This window comes from Polypterus senegalus, chromosome 7 (assembly GCF_016835505.1).
Source record: "Polypterus senegalus isolate Bchr_013 chromosome 7, ASM1683550v1, whole genome shotgun sequence".
In the NCBI taxonomy this organism is placed as follows: Eukaryota; Metazoa; Chordata; class Cladistia; order Polypteriformes; family Polypteridae; genus Polypterus; species Polypterus senegalus.
The window spans coordinates 166,732,002-166,756,362 of record NC_053160.1 but is presented as its reverse complement, the minus strand read 5'-3'; the positions used below and the strand labels follow the sequence as shown (position 1 = coordinate 166,756,362).

General features: G+C 35.9%; 1 protein-coding gene and 1 long non-coding RNA gene across 3 annotated transcripts in view; one reads left to right on the top strand and one right to left on the bottom strand.

The window, feature by feature from the left end:
* Positions 1-16,925, top strand: part of LOC120532986 — a 50,738-nt gene extending 33,813 nt beyond the window's left edge. The window contains exon 2 of the long non-coding RNA XR_005634415.1: positions 16,500-16,925. This is a non-coding gene — a long non-coding RNA (uncharacterized LOC120532986). The remainder of the gene's footprint in view (positions 1-16,499) is intronic.
* Positions 1-23,437, bottom strand: part of taf1c (TATA-box binding protein associated factor, RNA polymerase I subunit C) — a 29,909-nt gene extending 6,472 nt beyond the window's left edge. Inside the window, exons 1-13 of one of the 2 annotated variants that reach the window (XM_039759548.1) lie at positions 23,166-23,437; positions 20,566-20,662; positions 18,422-18,528; positions 17,066-17,161; positions 16,874-16,944; positions 16,361-16,608; positions 14,173-14,301; positions 12,831-12,948; positions 8,310-8,381; positions 8,016-8,151; positions 4,304-4,432; positions 3,756-3,933; positions 524-661 (exon numbers count right to left, since the gene is read on the bottom strand). In XM_039759548.1, the coding sequence (XP_039615482.1) occupies positions 524-661; positions 3,756-3,933; positions 4,304-4,432; positions 8,016-8,151; positions 8,310-8,381; positions 12,831-12,948; positions 14,173-14,301; positions 16,361-16,608; positions 16,874-16,944; positions 17,066-17,161; positions 18,422-18,528; positions 20,566-20,662; positions 23,166-23,315 (1,669 nt within the window). In that variant the 5' untranslated portion in view covers positions 23,316-23,437. Of the gene's footprint in view, positions 1-523; positions 662-3,755; positions 3,934-4,303; positions 4,433-8,015; positions 8,152-8,309; positions 8,382-12,830; positions 12,949-14,172; positions 14,302-16,360; positions 16,609-16,873; positions 16,945-17,065; positions 17,536-18,421; positions 19,606-20,565; positions 20,663-23,165 lie in introns of those variants that run through there. The other variant, XM_039759549.1, reaches the window with a different exon arrangement.
* Between the last annotated feature and the right edge of the window lie 924 nt (positions 23,438-24,361).

The following is a 24,361-nucleotide window of genomic DNA, read 5'->3' as shown; positions in this document are numbered from 1 at the left end:
CAGAGTCCAGATGAACGTCATAAAAACATGTTTATAGAAGCTGTTTAAAAAATGCGGAGTGTGAGAGAAAAAGTTTGTTTTGTGTCAAAGTGGGACCCAATTTCACCAAAATAGACCATTCACATACAAGCACGACAATTTTCTCTGCAAAACCCTTTTGTCATGGGAGAAGTACAGCAATGAATGTTTTTTTGTTAATGTTTTTAACATGAAGTTTATGGAGTGGATGATGCTATAAATGAAAAAATTCCATTGTTATAATTCTTTATATGGACTGTTTCCAGAGAATTTTAAGCTTATTTAGGCAACACGCACTGGAAGTAATATTTTAACATGTTCCATTTTGCTGTACTTCTTCTGTGGACAGACCTAGCTTATCTTAGCAGTACAGTAAAAATACAGATGATAAAGTGAACATTGCAAAATATAAAAATGCAATGTGTATCATTTGCATTCCATTTTACACAAAGTATGAAAATGACAAGTCACAGGACAAAAAAAATCTAACATGAAAAACACTTACCTGCACCTGGTGAAAGCAGACGCTCAAAGAGTACCTCTTTTTCATGAGGAAGCAGAAAAGGGATGAATCTTGAGCAATTAGAGCGTGCTGGAAATTGTAAAGGAGGTCCAAGAGCTTCATAAGCCATCTGTGTTCCATCTGTTAAGGAAGGAAAATATTCTTAACTAATATGAAATTGATATACAGTGGTGTGAAAAACTATTTGCCCCCTTCCTGATTTCTTATTCTTTTGCATGTTTGTCACACAAAATGTTTCTGATCATCAAACACATTTAACCATTAGTCAAATATAACACAAGTAAACACAAAATGCAGTTTTTAAATGATGGTTTTTATTATTTAGGGAGGAAAAAAAAATCCAAACCTACATGGCCCTGTGTGAAAAAGTAATTGCCCCCTGAACCTAATAACTGGTTGGGCCACCCTTAGCAGCAATAACTGCAATCAAGCGTTTGCGATAACTTGCAATGAGTCTTTTACAGCGTTTTGGAGGAATTTTGGCCCACTCATCTTTGCAGAATTGTTGTAATTCAGCTTTATTTGAGGGTTTTCTAGCATGAACCGCCTTTTTAAGGTCATGCCATAGCATCTCTATTGGATTCAGGTCAGGACTTTGACTAGGCCACTCCAAAGTCTTCATTTTGTTTTTCTTCAGCCATTCAGAGGTGGATTTGCTGGTGTGTTTTGGGTCATTGTCCTGTTGCAGCACCCAAGATCGCTTCAGCTTGAGTTGACAAACAGATGGCCGGACATTCTCCTTCAGGATTTTTTGGTAGACAGTTGAATTCATGGTTCCATCTATCACAGCAAGCCTTCCTGGTCCTGAAGCAGCAAAACAACCCCAGACCATCACACTACCACCACCATATTTTACTGTTGGTATGATGTTCTTTTTCTGAAATGCTGTGTTCCTTTTACGCCAGATGTAACGGACATTTGCCTTCCAAAAGTTCAACTTTTGTCTCATCAGTCCACAAGGTATTTTCCCAAAAGTCTTGGCAATCATTGAGATGTTTCTTAGCAAAATTGAGACGAGCCCTAATGTTCTTTTGCTTAACAGTGGTTTGCGCCTTGGAAATCTGCCATGCAGGCCATTGTTGCCCAGTCTCTTTCTTATGGTGGAGTCGTGAACACTGACCTTAATTGAGGCAAGTGAGGCCTGCAGTTCTTTAGACGTTGTCCTGGGGTTTTTTGTGACCTCTCGGATGAGTCGTCTCTGCACTCTTGGGGTAATTTTGGACGGCCGGCCACTCCTGGGAAGGTTCACCACTGTTCCATGTTTTTGCCATTTGTGGATAATGGCTCTCACGGTGGTTCACTGGAGTCCCAAAGCTTTAGAAATGGCTTTATAACATTTACCAGAATGATAGATCTCAATGACTTCTGTTCTCATTTGTTTCTGAATTTCTTTGGATCTTGGCATGATGTCTAGCTTTTGAGGTGCTTTTGGTCTACTTCTCTGTGTCAGGCAGCTCCTATTTAAGTGATTTCTTGATTGAAACAGGTGTGGCAGTAATCAGGCCTGGGGGTGGCTACGGAAATTGAACTCAGGTGTGATACACCACAGTTAGGTTATTTTTCAACAAGGGGGCAATCACTTTTTCACACAGGGCCATGTAGGTTTGGATTTTTTCTCCCTAAATAATAAAACCATCATTTAAAAACTGCATTTTGTGTTTACTTGTGTTATATTTGACTAATGGTTAAATGTGTTTGATGATCAGAAACATTTTGTGTGACAAACATGCAAAAGAATAAGAAATCAGGAAGGGGCAAATAGTTTTTCACACCACTGTATTTGGAAAGGTAGGACAAAAAATGAAAAATGATTCTCTTTCCCACAACAGATTCACAAAAAACATATCCTGACAGTCCTCTGTGGCTCACAAATTTCCTTTAAGTAGACTCCAAATTAGAAATCTTATAATTCCTTTCAGTTCTTATAATTCTGTTTCAGATCTATGCACCAAAAACACCAGACTATAATTTATTATAATGTTAAAAAACCTGAAGAGGTTTTGGTTTGGGTGTAGCTCTTTTTTCTTTTATGTAAAAATGCCTCAGTCTTTACTTTTAAAAAGACTAATTGATTATACTTAAAATGTAAAAAACTGCACTACTATTTATAACAGAATTAGTGCAGACATTCTTACAACTGTAACAATAAAACCGTGTCCTAAACTACTGCACTACCCACTATTGTGGGAGCATAAAATTTGAATTACGGGAAAAAACAAACAATTGGTTTAAAAGTAAAGCCAACATCATTATTACCTCTAAGAAATGCAAGCACTAAGGGTAAAACTGAAATATCTGATACCAGAGAAAACTGACTACACAGTTGTGAACCAATATGTGTTGAATTTGAGGCTTTCTTAATCCACAGTGAGAAGCCTTTCTCCTCTGAAAAAAGGCAATAAATGACAACAGCGATTCCTGCAAAATTATTTCCAGTTATAGAATAGCACACGATACTGACTAATGAACATCTGGCTAGGTATTAACATTGTAAAGACATAAGGCCTCATGTATAAAACGGTGCACACGCACAAAAGTGTTGCTCAAAACATTCACAAGAGAATGCATGCCTACAGTGTGAAGTAACCAAGTAAACTTGTGTAACTATTCTAAGCTGTACAAGTGTGAACTAAACCGAGTATCTTTAGGTTATCCTCTTGACTGTGAATTTCCCCTTGGGATTAATAAAGTATCTATCTATCTCTCTGTCTGGGCTGCCAGCTGGGCAAAATGCAATTCTTAAGAAAAAAATACAATTTACATACAGTAAGTGCTTGGTTTTCAACTGTCGGAATGCATTGTCTGAACATGTGGAAAAGACTCTTGGACATTTTTTAAAGGTTCATGTTCAGCACCAAGGGGAATTGATCTATACGTCACATATTTCCTTGGGTGTTTATTTAAAACTTATGCAGAGCTTATTTTTCAGATTATCCTTCATTCTTCTGCACTCCAAATTAAAACAATATGACAAACAATCGCCTTTTGTTTATATTTTTAGTATGTGTGTATTATTCTGATAAACAAGTTTTAATTTACATTGAGACATACAATTGACCCCACTGTTACTGCTGGCATTAAGAATGCACAGCAATATATTTTATGGTAAGACAAACATTTTACAAACAGTCTTGATTGAGTACTGACACCTGTAGAGTAAATAAAGAATTCCCCATTTGAAATGGTCTTGCATCCGTTAAAGGGTATAACTTACCTGAATACTGCAACATTAAAACCTCCTGTGAACGCTGAGTTCCCAACAGTATCTTGTTGCTGGTTTTACATGAATCCCCAGATAATATCTGTGAAAATATCGGTGGGGACTTCAACATATGTTCCCACTTCAGCAATGGCACACAAGGAAAACGTTCATCCATGATATATGCAGAGTACTAAAAAAAAAAAAAAAATTAGACATCTATGTGAAGATTTTTCCAATGCGGTTAATTTTTTTGAAATATTAAATGCATCACAACAGACCTATACTTAAAAATCACAGTTAATATGCAGCTGCTTAAGAAAGCAAGACACAATTGAATAAGGAAATGTAGCTGCTTAATACTAAAAAAAAAAAAGGCAAAGTTATGGTTGTGAATTTTAAGAAATGAGTTAATGAAGGACTAGAAATGCTTCTAGAGCAACAGTTATCTTAAGAGAAATAGTTGTTTTCCAATTTGTGTAGATCAAAAATCTGCAGCCATAGTAGCTATGCAGGACCAAACTTAAAGACCCCACCACCATATTAGATGCTCTGATGAGTACCTGCGAGGTGACAAGATGATGATAAGCATTCACATCATTAAGATGCTTTAGCAGAACCACTCTCTCCCCTTTTTTACATTCAGCAGTCTGTCCTATTGAAAACATCTTCTGAGTTTGAGTGCTTGGTGACTACCATAAAAAAAATGAAGACAGAAATGTTTAAGAATAGAGAAACCAAATTTCTAAAATATAATTTCTACCCGTAGAAGCATAAAAATGTATACTGAAAGAGGAAAGGAAAAAAAAAAAAAAACTCTTTATACTGCAACACAATTACAAAACAGAGCTTTCTTCTAGTAATGATATACACAAAGTGCCAGGACACATTAATTAATCTTTTTAATAAAACAGAGTGTCAGTAAAAGAATTTTTACCATTCTATGTTAACACTAATACAATTAACAGTATGACCATTAATTTATCAATAACATTAACCTATTCCATACTGTACAAAGTTTTGACTTGTAAATATGCTTCATTTCATGAACAAATCAATAACTGATAAGCATGCTAAGTGCTGAGAAATATCTTTGCACAAGCAGTATGGGACAAGTGAAACAAAATATCTTCTTTTTAGATTCTAAGTTAAAAGTAATGTCATCATGTATACAAAAAAAACACATTATAGCAATCAATTTAGCACAATGGTACAATACTATCACAAAAAAAAGAAGAAAATTGGTTAGCTTGACTGGCAACTTTAGATTGATACAGTAACGGACTAATACATCCCCTAGCTTAAGCACCAGCTTCACTGCACCCCTGCAAAGTAGTAAGGGGGTTTATAAATAAAAAAATATAGATTAAGAAAGAAAAATAAAACATTTTAGTTGAATCTCTATTAAATATTGCAGAATTCTTTATGATGTAATTTCCTTTTTTTCTTGATCAAAGTATCAAAACACTTGCCAGTCTTGAATAAAATCAATTTCTGGCTGCATCAGCCAGCAAAAAGAAACAAACCTAGAGTTTCTATACAAGCTTATCCGGGCCTGAATACACAACACAGTTATAGATCAGTTCTCTTTTCCTGTATCTCGCTTGGGAATACACACAAATTACAGTAATACCATTAACAAAAACCAGCATCTAGAGATAGTATTAACAAGTAGACAATATAAGTATCACATCTCTTTCTTTAAGTAAGAGGTTAATAATAAGAGTCAGACAGATGCTACATACATTCTACATGCTAATTTACTAACGCTTGTGCACATTATTCATGTAGCAACTTACATCATCATGCCTCACCTACGTATTCATGTAGAGAGAGCTCTGTACAAGCAAAAGCATTGTACATGTGTGTGCACTGAAGTGAACGTTAGTGTGTAAAAATTCATTGGCATTAATCAACTTGGCTGCTGCCGGCAAGGAGCATAGCTCCAACAGTCAGTCAATATTCATCAGTAATCAAACTACAACATGAAATCCTTGAAGAAGCAATAGCTTTCCAAAATAACATTTCCACTTCAGGTCCTCTTACCTAACCCTAGGAAATTCTTTGGAATTAACAGACACCTCTGCAATCAGCATGCATGCTATGAGCTTGACTAGTTTTTGCATATCTCAGGGTTGGGTTAACAATAATATTACTTCGTTTTTTTATGTTTAACATTGCCTTGTAGTCTGAAGATGTTTCATCCTTCTAAAGTCTTCAGGTGCAAAGTGATATCATGGTGTATACAGACTGGTAGGTGGAATGCTGGCTCTTGTATTCAGTCAGATGCCCTTTTACACACTTTTGTCCTATGTGAACCACAGCTTTTTTCCATGCCTTAGACTAAATGCAGCCTCCATGCAAAAGTCAGTCCGATTGTATTCTGTACTATACTGCTCAAAAGAATTAAAGGAACACTTTTTAATCAGAGTATAGCATAAAGTCAATGAAACTTATGGGATATTATTCTGGTCAGTTAAGTAGCAGAGGGGGTTGTTAATCAGTTTCAGCTGCTGTGGTGTTAATGAAATTAACAACAGATGCACTAGAGGGGCAACAATGAGATGACCCCCAAAACAGGAATGGTTTAACAGGTGGAGGCCACTGACATTTTTCCCTCCTCATCTTTTCTGACTGTTTCTTCACTAGTTTTGCATTTGGCTACAGTCAGTGTCACTACTGGTAGCATGAGGCGATACCTGGACCCTACAGAGGTTGCACAGGTAGTCCAACTTCTCCAGGATGGCACATCAATACGTGTCATTGCCAGAAGGTTTGCTGTGTCTCCCTGCACAGTCTCAAGGGCATGGAGGAGATTCTAGGAGACAAGCAGTTACTCTAGGAGAGCTGGAGAGGGCCATAGAAGGTCCATAACCCATCAGCAGGACCAGTATCTGCTCCTTTGGGCAAGGAGGAACAGGATGAGCACTGCCAGAGCCCTACAAAATGACCTCCAGCAGGCCACTGGTGTGAATGTCTCTGACCAAACAACCAGAAAGACTTCATGAGGGTGACCCAAGGGCCTCATGTCCTCTAATGGGCCCTGAGCTCACTGCCCAGCAGCATGCAGCTCGATTGGCATTCGCCATAGAATACCAGAATTGGCAGATGCACCACTGGTGCCCTGTGCTTTTACAGATGAGAGCAGGTTCACCCTGAGCACGTGACAGAAGTGAAAGGGTCTGGAGAAGCCATGGAGAACATTATGCTGCCTGTAACATCATTTAGCATGAGCAGTTTGGTGGTGGGTTAATGATTGTCTGGGGAGGCATATCCATGGAGGGTCACACAGACCGCTACAGGCTTGACAAAGGCACCTTGGCTGCCATTAGGTATCAGGATGAAATCCTTGGACCCATTGTCAGACCCTATGCTGGTACAGTGGCTCCTGGTGCACGACAATTCCTGGCCTCATGTGGTGAGAGTATGCAGGCAGTTCCTGGAGGATGAAGGAATTGATACCATTGACTAGCCACCACACTTTCCTGACCTAAATCCAATAGAACACCTCTGGGACATTATGTTTTGGTCCATCCAATGCCACCAGGTTGCACCTCAGACTGTCCAGGAGCTCAGTGATGCCCTGGTCCAGATCTGGGAGGAGATCCCCCACAACACCATCTGTCATCTCATTAGAAGCATGCACCGATGTTGTCAAGCATGTATACAAGAACACAGGGGCCATACAAAGTGCTGCGTACAATTTTGAGTTGCTGCAATTAAATTTTGGCAAAATGGACTAGCCTGCCACATAATTTTTTCACTCTGATTTTTGGGGCGTCTTTGAATTCAGGGCTCTGTAGGTTGATCATTTTCATTTCCATCAAACGATATGGCATCCTTTCATTCCTAACACATTACCCAGTCTATATCAGTATAGATATCCAGGAGGATTTCTTTTTCCCATTGAGATCTGATGTGCTTTCAAAGTGTTCCTTTAATTTTTTTGAGCAGTTTAGTTTAGCTGATGTCCTTATCATGTATGACTTTGATCAGAGGCAACATTCGGGAACAGTATTTGACAGATGTTTGGTTGTAGTAGGAACTGCTGCACAAGTCTTTACAAAGAAAGCCCAATAAAAGACTTCTTCAGCTCAGTTTCTAAATACTTATTGCACCTACCAAAGAGAAAGGGTGACATCAGCTAAATCATACATCTAGGGATTTCACTTACTTTGTTGAAATATTCAAATGATTCACTTATTGCCCAGTTGTTACTCTGTCCTACTAGTGTGGCTAATACTGTGCACAAAACACTTAGAACTTAGCACTGACCCTTATATCTGTGAGATCAATGCCTGTCCTGTCAGCATAAGTTATAACTCGGGGATGAGCAGTGAAATCACACCACCTCCATGAAGACTGTGCGTTGAAGTAAAGATTTTCTGTTTCACGACGAATCATAGATAATCTGTAGAAAAAAGTACAGCTGTCTCATTAAGAACATCAACAAACAGCACAGTTAAATTATGCCTCCTCTCAAGTTAATTCTAAAGCAGCATCATTATTTATTAAGGCAAAAGTTAAACACATTTTTACAAAATAGTAAAATTAAGATGCAAATCTCACCCTGTCTTTAGATTCCAGAGGTAAACAGCACCACTTTCATTTGCAACAAGCAGTTCTCCAGGAAGATAAGGACTGGTGACACAAAAGATAAAACATGAATATGCTTGGATCAACACATTTATAATCTTTAATAGGAAAACTCCAAAGCAGAGTAATATGCATTTGTAATGTGAAGGACCACCAAAACCGGACTGGAAATTCAGGAAATCTTTGTTCATTCATTTTAAAACTTAAGAGCCTGTATTATCAATAATCATGAATAATTGTTGATAATGACATGAAAAATGTCTTATCAAGTACAAGTTTGTAAGTAATCAATTTTACATAATACCCAATCAATGTAAATCATCTTGTGACTCACACACAGCAATGAAAGTCTATCAAGTTTCACTCTTTTTCTCTCGACTCAACCTCGTGCTAGTGATATGATTAGTAACGTATTGAAGAGCTACTCTGATATTTGAATGTTTAAAGCAGCCTATCAACAATAACTGCCCAAATGTCCCTCACTATCTACAGAATGAAAACTTCTTGAAAAACCTAAAAAATAGATGCTGTCTTCTTCTGCCACAATTGCAGCTATGATACACAATCACCCTAGATGATCAAAATTTAAATTCCATTTGAAAAGGTAAAGAGTAAATTATTAAAACAGATTGATTGATTCTCAAAAAAGACTAGAAGATACAGTTGCTTCGATTAATGACCTCCAAAAAAGCTTCCCTCCAAAAATCTATTTAGGATAATGATATCCACTCACTAGCCATTTTATTAGGTGCACCAGTTCAACTGCTTGTTAATGTAAGTACCCAATCAGACGATCACATGGCCTTGTCTGAAGAGTCTCAATTTCTGCTGCAACATTCAGATGGTGGGGTCAGAATTTGGCGTCAACAACATGAAAGCATGGATCCATTCTGCATTGTATCAATGGTTCAGGCTGGTGGTAGTGCTGGTGGTGGTGTAATGGTGTGGTGGATATTTTCTTGGCACACCTTGGGCCCTTTAGTACCAACTGAGCATCATTTAAATGACAAAGCCTACCTGGGTATTGTTGAGGACCATGTCCATCCCTTTATGGCTGCAGTGTGCCCATCTTCTGATGGCTACTTCCAGCAGGAAAACGTGCCATGTCACAAAGCTCAAATCATCTCAAACTGGTTTCTAGAACATGACAATGAGTTCACTGTATTCAAATGCCCCTACAGTCACCAGATCTCAATCCAATAGAGCACCTCTGGCATGGAGTGGAATGGGAGATTTGCATCATGGAAGTGCACCCAACAAATCTGCAGCAACTGCATGAAGCTATCATGTCAATATGGACCAAAAATCCCCAAGAAATGTTTTCAGCACCTTGTTGAATCTAAGCCATGAAGAATTATGGCAGTTTTGAAGGCAAAAGAGGGTTCAACACGGTACAAGCAAGGTGTACCTAACAAAGTGGCCAGTGAGTGTACGTCTGCTAACACGAGCTTTAGATTATTATATTCTGGAACAGCACTACAGTATACATCAGGATCATTATCCAGTCATCCAAACGGCTACAATGCAAGTTCTAATTACTGGAATCTGGATAAACAGCCACAGACTACAGTTTCATTGTTTCTGTGCATACATTGTCTAAGTATGAGGCTAGACAGTTGACTTCCTTTTAAGAAGCACTGGAAGATAAACACAGCCAGGGTGAACTCCTAGAATAACCTTCTCTTCAAACTAGATGGCACAAGTAAAGTGCCACCAAAAAGTCTGCATTTTATTTCTAAAAAGTATTCAAAAGAACTCAATGTACTGATTTGATCAAGGTAATCATATACAATACACACAAGATGACAAGCTGCTTGCCATCATATGTACAACACAATCTTTTTACTTTCTTATTGTAGCAAACATCATATCTACAAAGATCTGGAAATTTAATATAACAAACAAACTAATAGCAAAAGTAATGTTTTCTTTAGAATTTTGCATTCTAAAAGTCTCTGGAATACAGAAACCTTATGTTTACTTATGGATTTTGAATTCATTAAATGTTTTATTTTTGAATAGTGTCTTTATCATGGATTCCACATTTATTAAATCCTTTTGTGTTTATTACATAATCAGAACAAAACAAAGTTTGTAATGTGTTGTGCTATCAGAAAAGACCAAACAAAGTAATTATTAAAATTAGGAAACCACCAACAGGCCAGACACATAGATGGTGACAATGCTCACTTTTTTCAAAGAATTTGGTGGATAAAAAAAAAAAATATAAAAAAGGAGGAAGAATTTTGGACAAAGAAAAGTTTGAGGAGTTAAAAAAAATGCAACCAGCATAAGAGTGCAATGTAATTATCATCTTAGCATCTTAAAACCCATATAGCACATGGCATGAAACGTATATGGATCTGTGTAATGATGTATAGCGAACAGAAGATCTGTCATCCTCTCACTAAAATGAAACATATCACATGTCCTTTAGACCCTACTTTAAATAGTTTTTGAAAAACAAGTTGCACAAGCAACAGTGGGCATAATTAACAAATTATTAAATAGTACCGTTCCCAATTGCTTTAATGTATTAAATGTTCATCTTCTAATAATGAGATTAGATTCAGGTCCAAATGTTCTTAAAACTTATACAGTACAATGGGACAATAAATGGAAATACACTTAATAACAATGGAAAACTGGGCTAAATTTGAATATTGCCATTACTTATTAAACCTATCATACAGGGTGAACCAAAAAGAAGTACCACATTTAAAACGTTTATTCTACAAAATGCTACTAGATAAAATAAAATATCATTACGACACAAGAAATGGTATACAAAATAGACTTTTTTACACTATGTTTTTAAAAAATTATGTCTTCAAGGTGGTGGCCATCATTAGTGACTTATTCGGCCATTTCAAGGGGAATAGCGGCAATTTCGTGGCAAATAGTGTTTTTGAAGTCGATATGTGTAAACCTTCAACTTGAGATAGCCCCACGAGAAGAAATCGCACGGAGCGAGATCAGGTGAACATGAAGGCCACCCAACATCGCCGCACCGGGATATCAGCTTCCCCAAAAACATCTCCCGCAAAACTTGCATGGATCTCCAAGCTGTATGAGCTGTCGCTCCATCCTGTTGAAACAAGGCATCTACCATATCCGTTCCTTCCAGTTGGGGCCGCAAAAAGTTCTGTAGCATTTCAATTTAACATTCTGAAGTGACTATGACCGTTGCTCCCCACTTCCCCTCCTCAAAAAAGTTAGGGCCTATAATTCAAAATTCTGCAAAAGCGCACCAAACTGTAACACACTCATTGTGCAGAGGTGTCTAATGAAGTTTACAAGGGTTAGTTTCAGCCCAATAGCGAAATCTTTGTTTATTTAGGCAACCATTCAAATGGAAATGTGCCTCATCACTGCGCATGACGATGGCACCTCGATGAAACAGTTTGCAGAAGGTTTGCGCACAATTCTCTACGGCTCTCCCAGTCTCTCTCACAGAGTTCCTGCACTACCACCATTCTGTATGGATGGAAATTAAGGTCCTCATGCAAAATCCTCCTCAAAACATGTTGGAAATGCCTATGCAAAACTGATGATGCCCTTACAGGTGTTTGATGTTTTCAGGCATTCGTACAGTCAAAGAACGGCTTGGAGATTTTCTAGTCAATGTTGTACCCGTCTGTCTAAATTTAGCCACCCACTGAATAATTGTTTTCCAACATAGGGTGTCATTATTTGGAGGAATGCTGAAGTGCGTTTGGAAGGCGCATTGTGTATCGATGATGAATTCATTGCTTTTAAAGAATGCTTTGACAGCAAAAGCACAGTGCACACCGAACCAAGGCATGATTGAAAACTACAAGGGATTGCCTATCAAAGGACCCCCACCCCAACCACCTCAGCTACCTCTACCTCGCGCAATTACCTTGAGAAATGTGATACTTCATTGTGATACTTCATTAAGGAATAGTACTGGTTAAAGATGAGGCAGGGACTAACTAGGGAGATTTTGGATGTTTACAAATGGCCAATACATTTCACATCAAATACTGAACAAATCCCACTCAAAAGGAGAAACCCTGAGCTGTCCAAAAATGTCAGAATAAGTACATTTTTTGTTATGGAGATATAGGCAGGTTAATTTCTTAAACAAAGCCATCTGGTACAGAAATGAACTACACATTAATTGGAAAGGTGTCAGTGTCTGCATTTAATGTGGCAAAAAATGTGTAAACTGCATACACTATTTAGTTTGTAAGTTTAGTACATTTATTTCAAATAAAAATTTTACCATGATTTATCAATTATTGCATTACATTGAATACATTAATTTTACCCATCAAAGCCACTTTCTTTTATGTGATGTGCAAAAATATCTATGGCTGTCAAATCAATCCAGATACACACAGAGTACACTCTTTGAGACATTGTCTATTTATTTTTAAGGTTATATTTCTGCACAAAAACTATTTGCCAACTAAAGATATATCCTTCAGTACTGTAATGTAAAATATATAGAAATATTAACAAGATTACCTGACACTGATACATGTTGCAGGATTCTCCATCTGAATTGTTTGGAGAGGCTCTGGTTTCTGTTTTCTGTTGACTTTCCACGCACCACACAAATAATCAGATCGGACACCCACATACACTTTGCAGAGAAGAGGGGTAAAAGCAATTTATTTCTTCAATAGTTTTTAAAGACAAATCCACTTTAGTTGACTGAATGAAATAGCAACATGCAATTGTAATATGTGCTCCTGTACGGAAAACCTGGATCCACTTAATTTAGAAATATAAAGTGTGCATTCTGCATTCTTAATGAACTTAATCATTATTTTTTATCTTCTCACATAAACTTACCTAAACAAAATGGATATTTCCAAATAAAATGTTAACCTATCACTTAAAAAAACATAATAAAATACTACTGTTCTAGTGCCCGGAAAGTTTTCGGTCTCTTAAAGTTTTTAACTTTTGCATCTTAAATATTCAATTTTAAATAGAATAAATTAGTATTTTTCTCCTTGGGAATCTCCAAGGTAGTTTAAATCAAAGGGAAACAAATCTTAAGCTTTCAATAATTTACACAAAGTGAAATCCAAAAATCATCAGTTTAATCACATATATTCGTCTTCTTTGTAACTGCCACTCTAAAGTGCCAAAGATACTCAACAGTTCTTCAACACTGAAACAGTGGTTGATAGACTCCACCTAGTGGGGAAAAAAATAAGTGGATCAACTGCTTTCATTACTCAGTCAGGACAAAAATAACCTCTTGCTTGGTAATGTGCAAGAACACAGTAGAAACTCTCAGAAGAAAACCTCAAAACAAAGACAAAAGATATTTCAAGCAGAAATATAGAGGAGCAAAAACTGGGCAAATGTAAAAAATCATGTGAAACGGCACTAAACATCCAACAACTTTAGCTCTGTGATATCCAACACACAGAAGTATAAAAAAATGTGAAATTCTACTACCTGATCCTACCAACTCTCTAAAGTTAGTTGCTGGACAAGAAGGGCACTCCTTAAAACAATTACTGCAAGCTATTATTGTGACTCTTAATAAAACACTACAGTCATAGGTTATAACTTAGGAGCACAAATACAAACATTGTAGATATGAATGACCATTTGACTTCTTCCATTAAACGTCTTAAATTTGTTTTACATCTTAGACTAAAAAGGTTTTGTAAAGGGTTTTTAACATAATGACTTCCAGTACTGAACTCAACTGAAATAAACTCTGTTTAATGAAATGTATTAAGCTACTAAACTCATACTAGTATCTGTAAAATACAATTTAAAACATATTTAGATTTTTATGCAAATATGTATATGGGTTTTAGAAGAAAAGGCAAATTAAACTTACCTTGATCTTCAACATCAGCCACATTTATTTGACGGATTGTTCCATTTAATTCAAACAGTGCCAGTTTTTCCTGTACTTTGAGCTGGGGTGCACCCGATTTACAAGATGTAAGCTTAACCTTGTGAAAATCTTATAAATCGAGTAAAGGATAAAACAGAAGTCAACAATTAATAATATAAAAACACATATGCTCCTTGATTTAAATACTGTAGCTAAACATTAAAAAATGATTGTTAAAAATATTTAGTAAGCAGGCAGTGTTGCAAAAATAACACATCAGGAGTTGAAATTCATTTAAACATCGCCTGTAGATAAAGGTAATATAACAAATATCATGACATTTTTACATTGTGTAGTTCATTTTATCATTTAATAAACATACATGCAGATTTTCCATGTAGAAAAAGTGCATTACTGCATTTATCACTACCTTAAGTACTTAAAATTAGAATCAGATGCACCTGACCAAATGCAAATGATGAGATTGTCAAGAGAGGATTTTGGAGGGACAAGTCTTATTTAAAACTCCAACAACAAAGAGCAAACCAAACTTAAACAATTAGAGGTGTGTTTTCACCATGCCCAATTCCAAAGAACTCTCTGAGGTTTATAGAATGAAAGTTATAGATGCCTACGAGCTTGGGAAGGCATTGTAAACGTTTTCAAAACAAGTGGAAATTAGCCATTCCTCCGTCTGGAAGATCATCTATAAGTTGAGATTTCAAACAAATACCAACTGCCAGAAGATTGAAGTTCCAATGAATGCATGACAATGACCCTAAACATACAAGGAAAGAAACGGAGGATTCTGGAATGGTCAAGTCAAAGCCCAGATGGAGAAACTGTGGGAGGATTTTAAAAAGGCTGCACATGTAAGACACCCCTCAAACATAACCCAGCTTAAAGAATTCTTCATGGAGGAGTAGGAACAACTTTCTCCCAGTCAAAGTCAGAGACTTAGACAGTTCTAGGAAAGTTCTACTTGAGGGGGCAATATCTGCCATTACTTTTCCCATAGATGGAACTGGCATAGCTGATCATTTTTTGTTGAATAAATATTTGCAAAGTCAAATTTCGATATATTTTTTTTCCCCAATTATATCACTTTTATGTAAAAAGACGCTGCTTAAATGTAGATCACATCTGGATATGCCCCCATATGAGGAGACCCAAATAATTTTTCAACAGCATGGGAGTAGGGTGTAGTCATCAACTATGCTGCTAGGTATTTCATGCCTAATGCTTGTCAATCACTCTGCCAAAAGGCATTGTGCAGAGTTAATTGAGATGCATATTTCTGACATTTATTCTACAATTGTGCATGTAACTTTGGCAATTTCTTTCCAACAAGCTGAAAAAAAAGCACATCAGATCACATCAAATATCAAGTCAACAATGATTGTATTTTCTATATTAACAGACTTGTTGAGAATTTTCCTGTAAACAGACATGAAATACGTAGGTGTCTGCAGGAAAGCATCAATAGGGGAAAAAAAATCTAAAGTGGTGGCACACACAAAACTGTATTTTGCACCACAATAGCATACGTGCAAACAATGTATTGTCAGTCAGTTTATAACGAAAAAAAATGTGCTTGTTGCTTCACACCTGGCTGCTTTACACCTTGTGTATACACCATATCTCACTTCTTCTTTCGGCTGCTCCCATTAGAGGTTGCCAGAGTGGAGCATCTTTTTCCATATTTTTCTGTCCTCTGCAACTTGCTTGGTTATATACACCATATCTCACTACCTGTGACTTTTTGTGTTTACAAAATTACAATTTGGACTGAAGGAAAGACAATTTGCTACCTGTTAAAAATGTAGGTGCTAGACAAGGCAACAAATTATGGAGTACTGGAAACACTTCCAGGAATGAAGTCCAGTGACTAAAAGGAAATTGTCATCATTTCTTATTTAATTTTTTCCAACAGCTTTGGTAATTTATGGGTTCCTCCTCATATGTTAAAGAAAGAAAAAAATTCATAGAGTGTACTTACCTTTTCACATAACTGAAACGAGTTTGCAAACATACATGAAATTGTTAAAAATGTGAAACTTGGCATCAGGAAGATATCCAAACTACATAATGTAACTTAAACATGTCACATACTCCATAACACAGAAACTAAACTGTTAAGAAGAAAAAAAAAAAAGTTTCTAAACTTAGACACATTTCTGAAGGATACTGAGTTTGTTCATAGCAGATCTGCTGGGGTAAACCAGACAGCACTCCAAAGTCTTTGACTTGTTTTGTAATGGGAACAATTCCAGGGCTCCTCCTGTTGCTACGCTGTTAAAAAATATTTTATATTTCTCTGCTTTCAGTTCTTCATGGAGATGCTCTGCCAGAAGTACTGGAGGAATATCATAAATGACCTCCTTGAACAAATAGCTCTGAAGTCTTGCTCTCTTACAACTTCTCTGAAAAGGACACCTGAAAGACAAATTTATTGAACGGCATCAGACAACATGTTTGCAAAAGAGGTTCAGACATTTCACACCAGCAAAAGTCACATTTTTAAAGGATGCAATTGATGACTTCTTAAAGAATGTATTGAAATCAGCCTTGGATGTTCTCATAGCTGCTGTAAATTTTGTGCATTCTTTTTCCATCCAGGTAATGACTTCCAGTACCAAATTTAACCAAAATAAATTCTAATGAGAAAATCAGGTTAATAATCTAAGAAGAAAGTACTTACTTTTTAAAATTGATATTATCCAAAAATGTATTTGTAACCTTATGACCAATGGTATTTTTCCTTTGATTGTACTAAAATAAAAACAAAACAAAAAAAAAATCTGAAAAAGTCCATTATAAACCAGTTTTAATGTTAAAACAACTATAAATTAATACAATGTATTTTAAAAATGAATGCTATATCAATACTTACATTAAGTTTTTTATAACCAAAATAGAAGTTTTCTTCAAGTAGAGAAGACATACAGCCAAAGGCATCATTAAAGTTTTCTAGATAGAAAGCTTCCATCTGAAAAAAAAAACCAAGCAATTACTGAAGTATACATTTTTAACAGCTGTTAATATGACTGACAAATGACTATATTCAAGACAAGGAATTTTCCAAGTGTGTGTGTGTCTATAATATATAGAGAGTTTCACAATTGTTAAATAGTGTAGTGGATTTTTGCATCAATTTATTGGCACTGCATGGAAAATGAAAACTCCTTCTGTTTCACTCATCACTTCTCACACCACCTCACCCAATTTCTCATGACAACAAAATCTATGACCTCTTCTTCATCTTGAAATTCAATACATCTGTCTGGTTATTGCAGTTTCACTGGTCTCCAATTCTGCTTCATGTCCTACCTTTCTCTGCCACATCTCAATCCTATACACCATCTACATAAAAAAAAATCTCATTCAATGCCAGCGAGAGAATATTCTGCAAAATAAGAAAATACTTCACAGAATATCTGCATCAGATTCTCACTAAAGGTTAACACTGCAGAGTCAGCAAATCTAACTGTGATTAATAATTCATCAGAGTAACAGAAACTATTTTAAAACAGTTCCTGTTCTACTGATATCTAAACTTACACATACTGTAGCATCTGGCATTTATCTTAAACATTTTCAACCAATAAAGGACATACTGATCAACTTAGGATACAATGTCACGTAAATACATCTTTTATGAGCCTAATTCCAGCAGTATGTGCATGGTATAATTCTTTAGGTCCTTATCGATGTATTATAAGGACATGTTTACTTAACCATGTGTTGCTATTATGCCACTATGTTTCACCTAATTTGTAATTTAGATGTTATTATCATTACAGAATTATTGCCGGATTAAGCATAATGCAACACAATTCATGGCTATATGAGCAACATTCTCTGTTTGGTATGCTACCATAAATTAATTTCTTCCCCAACATACAAGTGATGCTGCATATTCTACTAGCTATTTTCCTCTGTCAATGTCCATTCAGTTGGTGCAATTCCACTTAACAAAAGATTGGGCCAAGGCCCTCCATCACAGACTTGTGCCTTGACTTCACAGATGGTATCTCTCAATAGGCTGGCAAGAACACATTTCCACATACCGTTCACTTAATAAGATGTAGATAAACTGAAATAATTTAAACATCTAATATTAGCAGTAATTATGTTAATTTCAAAGATCACATAATTTAATAAACCATCACTGGTTTTAACAAGTTACACCATTTAATCAGTTACTAGCTGAGCTTTAATAAATGAAAAGTAATGAACATTAAAATACATGTTTTGTAAAATCCAAAATCTCTTTAGGGCCACTTCCCCGGACGCTTCTTGATAATTGTCCTCTGTGGGTTATATCTTGCAAAGTTAAGGGTGGTATCCTGCAAGCTGGAAAGGGGAAAAACAAAAGTAGTTTAGAATCTCTATTTTCTGATCACAACTAAAAACTATTGATGCGTTCAGGCCATTTCCACAGCTAACTTCTCTTATACCGTAGGAGAACAAAAATCTTGTTATTTAGGCACCAATTTGCCTTCTTATCAAATATAACTAAATGTTTTAACACAGCTTCAATTCATTCAAAACAAATGTAACAAAACAGATATTTATTTTGGGACATGACTGACATTATGCTGCATCTACAGGTGTGTTCTGTTACAGCCAGGGACCAACTGAAGGACAACTCTGAAATCTACATTTTTTTCAAATTTGCTTTTGTTTCTATTTTGGCAAAATAGCTACATGAAAATTTTTTTCTAATGTAAGCCTTGGCTTTAGCTTTTTGGGGATCACGTTAAAACAATCTACTGTACTAAGCAGGCAATCTTATCTTTGTAGCCAATCAAAACCATTTAAAAATATAATTTCAACAAAAGGGAATTGTCTTGTATTTACTAGAAGAACCCGGATACTCCGCACATAAAGCCATAGAGTGAAAAATAGCTATAATCTTGAGCTAAATTCTTCACATCTAAGGAATTAGTAAGTTATTATTAAATTATGATTTTCATATTCATACCAGAACATTATCATATTCTTTGCCATTTTTTCCAATTATGTAAATATTGTATATTGAACGAGCACTTACTGGTTTAAACACTATATAAATAAAAAACTTTAAAAAGGGTGCAAAGTTAACGATGTCCTATGAAACTAAAACACTGACAGCTCCCAGTAAAGGTTTTTGATAACGAGAGACTATCAGTAAGCAGCTAAATGTACCACTACACAGTCTTTGATAGTTTACACAGCCCACTTATTTTGTCATTTGGAAAAGATCATTTTTAATAAGGTACATTATCTAAAAACGTATGAATAATGAGACATGTTTATTTATTATATCCAAAACACATGCTACTGCATGAACCTGAACTACTGTTACAAGTAAACTAATAAAGAAAAATCTTTAATTTTCCATCCAAAATATTGTTTGTATTTATTTGACAGCAAAAACATCTGTAGCTAGAAAAAATAACTAAAAGTGCCATTTTTTTCCACTTTATATACATAAAATGTCCACTAAACACAAAAATAAGAATTAGGCTGAAACCATTATTTTTGTATGGTTAACACATTAAAGAAATATTCCACTCAATTTTTTTTTATATATTTTACTTACCCCGTGTAGTTTGTAGTGATGACAAAAAAAAAACAATTACTCTCATGTTTTCATAGAGAATGGACACAAACACTTTTGACAGAATGGGGTCCTATGGTAACCAAAACTTGGCAACAGCAAATTATGTCAAAAACGTTTAAAAAAAAAAAAAAAAATATGTTAGGCGTGTTGCATAATCCATAATTGTCAAGTCGTCCAGTCACATGCTCACAACAGGCAAAATGCATGTATTTTTGCTAAGATATATTTTAAATAGCTCTTTTTTTGTGCTTTTGAATTGAAGACCTGCCACTTCACATCATTCATTGATCAAGAGTCCTGTCTTCAAATCAAAGGAGTGACCCCATGTGAAAACGCTTCCTGTTTGTGTTATTTATTTAGCAATATTTTAGCAAGACATGCATGTGTTTTGCCCGTTGTGAACGAACAACTAGATGACTTTACATGAGAGAATTATGTGACACAAGTAACATGACATTTTTACCATGGACACTTTCAATAGTACTGTATTTGTTGTTGTCCAGCGTTGGCTACCACGGTGTCCTGTTCTATTAGAAATTTTGTTATGACTGTTCTCCACAATAACATGAGATTAATCATTTTCCAGGCCATGACTACAAACTACATGGGATAAGTAATGTATAAAAAAAATATATATTATTTAAGGGTGGGGTATTCCTTTAATTCTCACATTAAACTATGATAAAGGCACCACTTTGGCACCTCTTTCAAGATAATAATAAACTCTCCTTAATTTAATGAAGCTAGATTGTCTACTACTCATGGAAATAAATGTCAGTAACCACCTGAGCAAGTTGAAAACAAAGGTACTGGAACAGGCTCCTCTGGCTTCCAAATTTCTCCTTCTGCACAGTGCTGAAAGTGATATTGTAACCGTAGTTCCTGAGAAATGATATACAACTGTGCTGTAATAGTATGAAAAAAAAATAATTCAAACATCAAGTAATGGTATTCGTCACTAACTGGCTCTATCCCAATTTCAGTAATGTGCGCACAGTATGACATAAACATGATTTATCACACTCTGTCCACACTGAGGTAATTTAAAAATGCAACTTAATATGAATGAAGGTGTTTGGACACTGACCATTACCTACTCTAGTGGAAGAAATCGCAGTCCCAAAGTTAAGTCTTGAGATTTTGAATTCTCCCATCTGCGTAATACAAGATCAGGGATTAAACCTGCTCTTCTCTGGCTATTTATAGGAAAGCGGCAGCATCATTTCATGACACTTATACAAAATCAGCAGCTTTGAAATTTATTTGATTTAGTAGGCTAAAGTGCACATGCGATGCCTCGTTCATTTAGATGTTTAAAGAGCATGTGAAAGTACCGCCTGTCTGACTCATGAGTCTTTCAAGTTAGAAATAACCATCAGCGAACTAGAACTCTGTCATTGGTCATTCTCTCTGCTGCTGGATTATGTGAATTTCCCCTTGGGATTAATAAAGTATCTATCTATCTATCTATCTCATTCACCATCCAAGTACGATACAGCATCAACACATTTAAAATAGAATGTAGCAATTGTTTGGTACCATTCATTATTGTACAAAACAGAATATTTAAATATAATATTCAGCTAACACGTTTATGTCCCTTTGTACATTCAACAAATTAGTATCAAGAAACTGAACCATTTAAAAATATTCTAATTTCTACTAATTATTTGCTTTCAGTTTTACCTTAGAGCACAAATTTTACACCTCACCGAATCCAGAGTGTGTATCAATGAAATATTCTTTTTGGAAAAAAAAACAACACACAGGATGGCACAGTGGGAGCACAGTAAAGAGATCAAAGGTTCACATCCCAGACCCTCCTTGTGTGGTAGCACTTTGACTAGTGAGAAATGTGCTATTTAAATGTAATGAACTATTAAGATTATTAAATGCAGCTAAATCATTACCCAAGAACAAGCCACACGATTCTCGTTCATGTCACTCACGAACTAATTACTACCTGAAAGTCTCACAATTCCTGGTTATTTGATTCGTGAACTGAATCATTACCCAAGAACGAGTTGTACAATTCTAATTTAATTGTGATTCTGTAACATAAACATCTTATTTTAATTATGTATATTAAATGTGTTATCGTGCATTGAGAACTGAAACAGGACAATTTCATATGAAACATCATCATGTTGAATATATAAATAATAATAATTATATATACACACAAATTTTTAAATCACATATTTGTGGAAGAATCAGAGATGACCCTCCCTCCCCCGGAATAAATGAATGAAATAAATCACATTAATCAAAAGAATTGATTCACTAAAATGGGTAGTTCAAATGAATTGAATCTGTAAAGTGAACTGAAATGGCCATCTCTATTACCAAAGTAAAATACATATGTATTTTTTTTATTATTATTATTAAGTATTATTATATGTGAGATGAGACATGGCAGTTTAGTTCCCACCTTCAGCTCACCATTTCACTTTAATCAAATCACTTAACTTATGATCCATTTATAAAAAGTACATAAACAATTGTACTCTTCTGATTTTGTACATGAACTTGCATAAAGGTAATACAGTATTATTATTATTATGTTAAATGTAAACGAGAACACTGGCTAATTCAAAAATTCCACACTGTTAAGAGTTGTGTTAAACTTTTGCGTTTTTCTTTTGTCCTCTTTGTGATCCTGTACTTTCATCTACAATAACCATTTGCATTTATATTTGCGTTATCTCCTTACACTTTCATATTAAATTTTGCTCGAATGCTGTATATTCAAATCCAAAACAATTTCACTAACATTATATGCTGACAAAATATTAATAAATAAACCGTGTGGCTTGCAAACAGAGTACATGATACATCTATCCATAAATAATAATAACACTTTACATTTATATAGGATAGTATCAAAGAAACCAAACGGGCATGAAAGTGCGCGCACTTGCACACTTAAACAAGGGTCACGCTCGTTAAAGGTAACACACGGGGTACGTTAACGGGTGACCAATATACTGTACTCGTATAATCAAGGTTTTTGTAAAAGTGGCCTGAAAATTACTGGCACCCAGTGGTGGTTTGAGAAAATGTGTAGCACTGGCTGCCGCGACCCTGAACGGGATATGCGAATTAGAAATACGTGAATATATGCAGAAAACTCACAGATACTGTGATCTGACTATAAACTGTACCCCAGATTTCGGCCGCCCACGTTACACCACCTTCGAAAGTAAAACGTCACGAAAAGCCTGCGGATGGTCAACGCGACTCCAGACCTGCGCCCCGTGCAGGGTTGGCTCCTTGAGCCAAGCGCTGCTAGAATAAGCCCGCGCGACTGGCAAACACAAAATTGGTTTAACGAGTTCTGAAGATCGAGGAGTAAAACGCAGTCTGTTTCACACATGTCACTAACCTCTTTCCGTTCTCCATGCAGCACTCCTAGCACCTGGCCATACTCTCCCCAGCCTTCAGTTGAAAGATTCGGGGGTTTTTGTGTGCTCGGGGGTCCCTCTGCAAAGAAACGAGGATACAACGCAGCGGGAAAGGCATGCCGCTTATGCATGCCTAAAAGTTTTAAAGAAGAAACTTCCAAAAAGAAAGGACAGAGAAAAAGCACGTCTTATTATGTTTGTACCGTGCAGGTTTCCGTCGAACGTGTCTGCTCTCGTGACGTCATTCTATGCGACTGACGTCACCATAAATCGACGCGTTCCAAAACCGAATGTACCTCGCTAATAATGAGTGGTGGTGTTTTACTTAGGAAACTGAAACCTTATAAGGCCGTATTTTTCTTTTACTTTCAATAAGACGACTTCGTAGTTTTGGAAAGACATCCACTTAAAGATGCAGAATACATTATGTAAAGCTTTGTTTGTTACTTATCTAGCTCTACTGGTGGGAAAGGGTCGTATAGAGGACTGACTGAAACAATGCAGCGGCAACTTCAAACACAAATACTTCATATTCAGTATTTTATTTTCCAAAGTAAAAAATACCGTAAACGCATAAATAAGATTTAAATACGCAATGTTTATAAAAAGCCCTCCTACGTCCCCCGCGAACCTAAAGCGGGTTAGAAAATGACCGATGTTTATAAGAAGGGGCACTAACACAAAGTAATAATATCAACAGAAATTGATATTCAGACAAATTGTGCCATTGTATACATAATTGAGTGATGCAGGATCACATGGCTCCTGTGTGTTGAATTTAACAGTTTCATTTCGTAATCGGCACTTGGGAAGACCTTTACTTTTCTTTGTAAACTCTGTGCAATAAAGATTGTATTTGATTAATAGTCTAATTTACTGTACATATTTACTGTTTATAAATTAGATTCAGACTCCTTCATTTTCTTCATACTATATTTAATATTAAAGGAATACATTTTCTTTTTTTACTAAGTCAATGTACATTCAATAACCTCCAATTCATCAAAGTGAAAACACGTTTTTAGAAAGGACTGCAAATTTATTAAAATCACAAACTGAAATAACTCATTCATTTAAGTATTCAAAACACTTATTTGGCATTTTGTAGAACCCCACCTTGGCCGCAATTCCAGCTTCAAGTCTTCTTGGGTAAGTCTCAACCAGCGTTGCACACTTG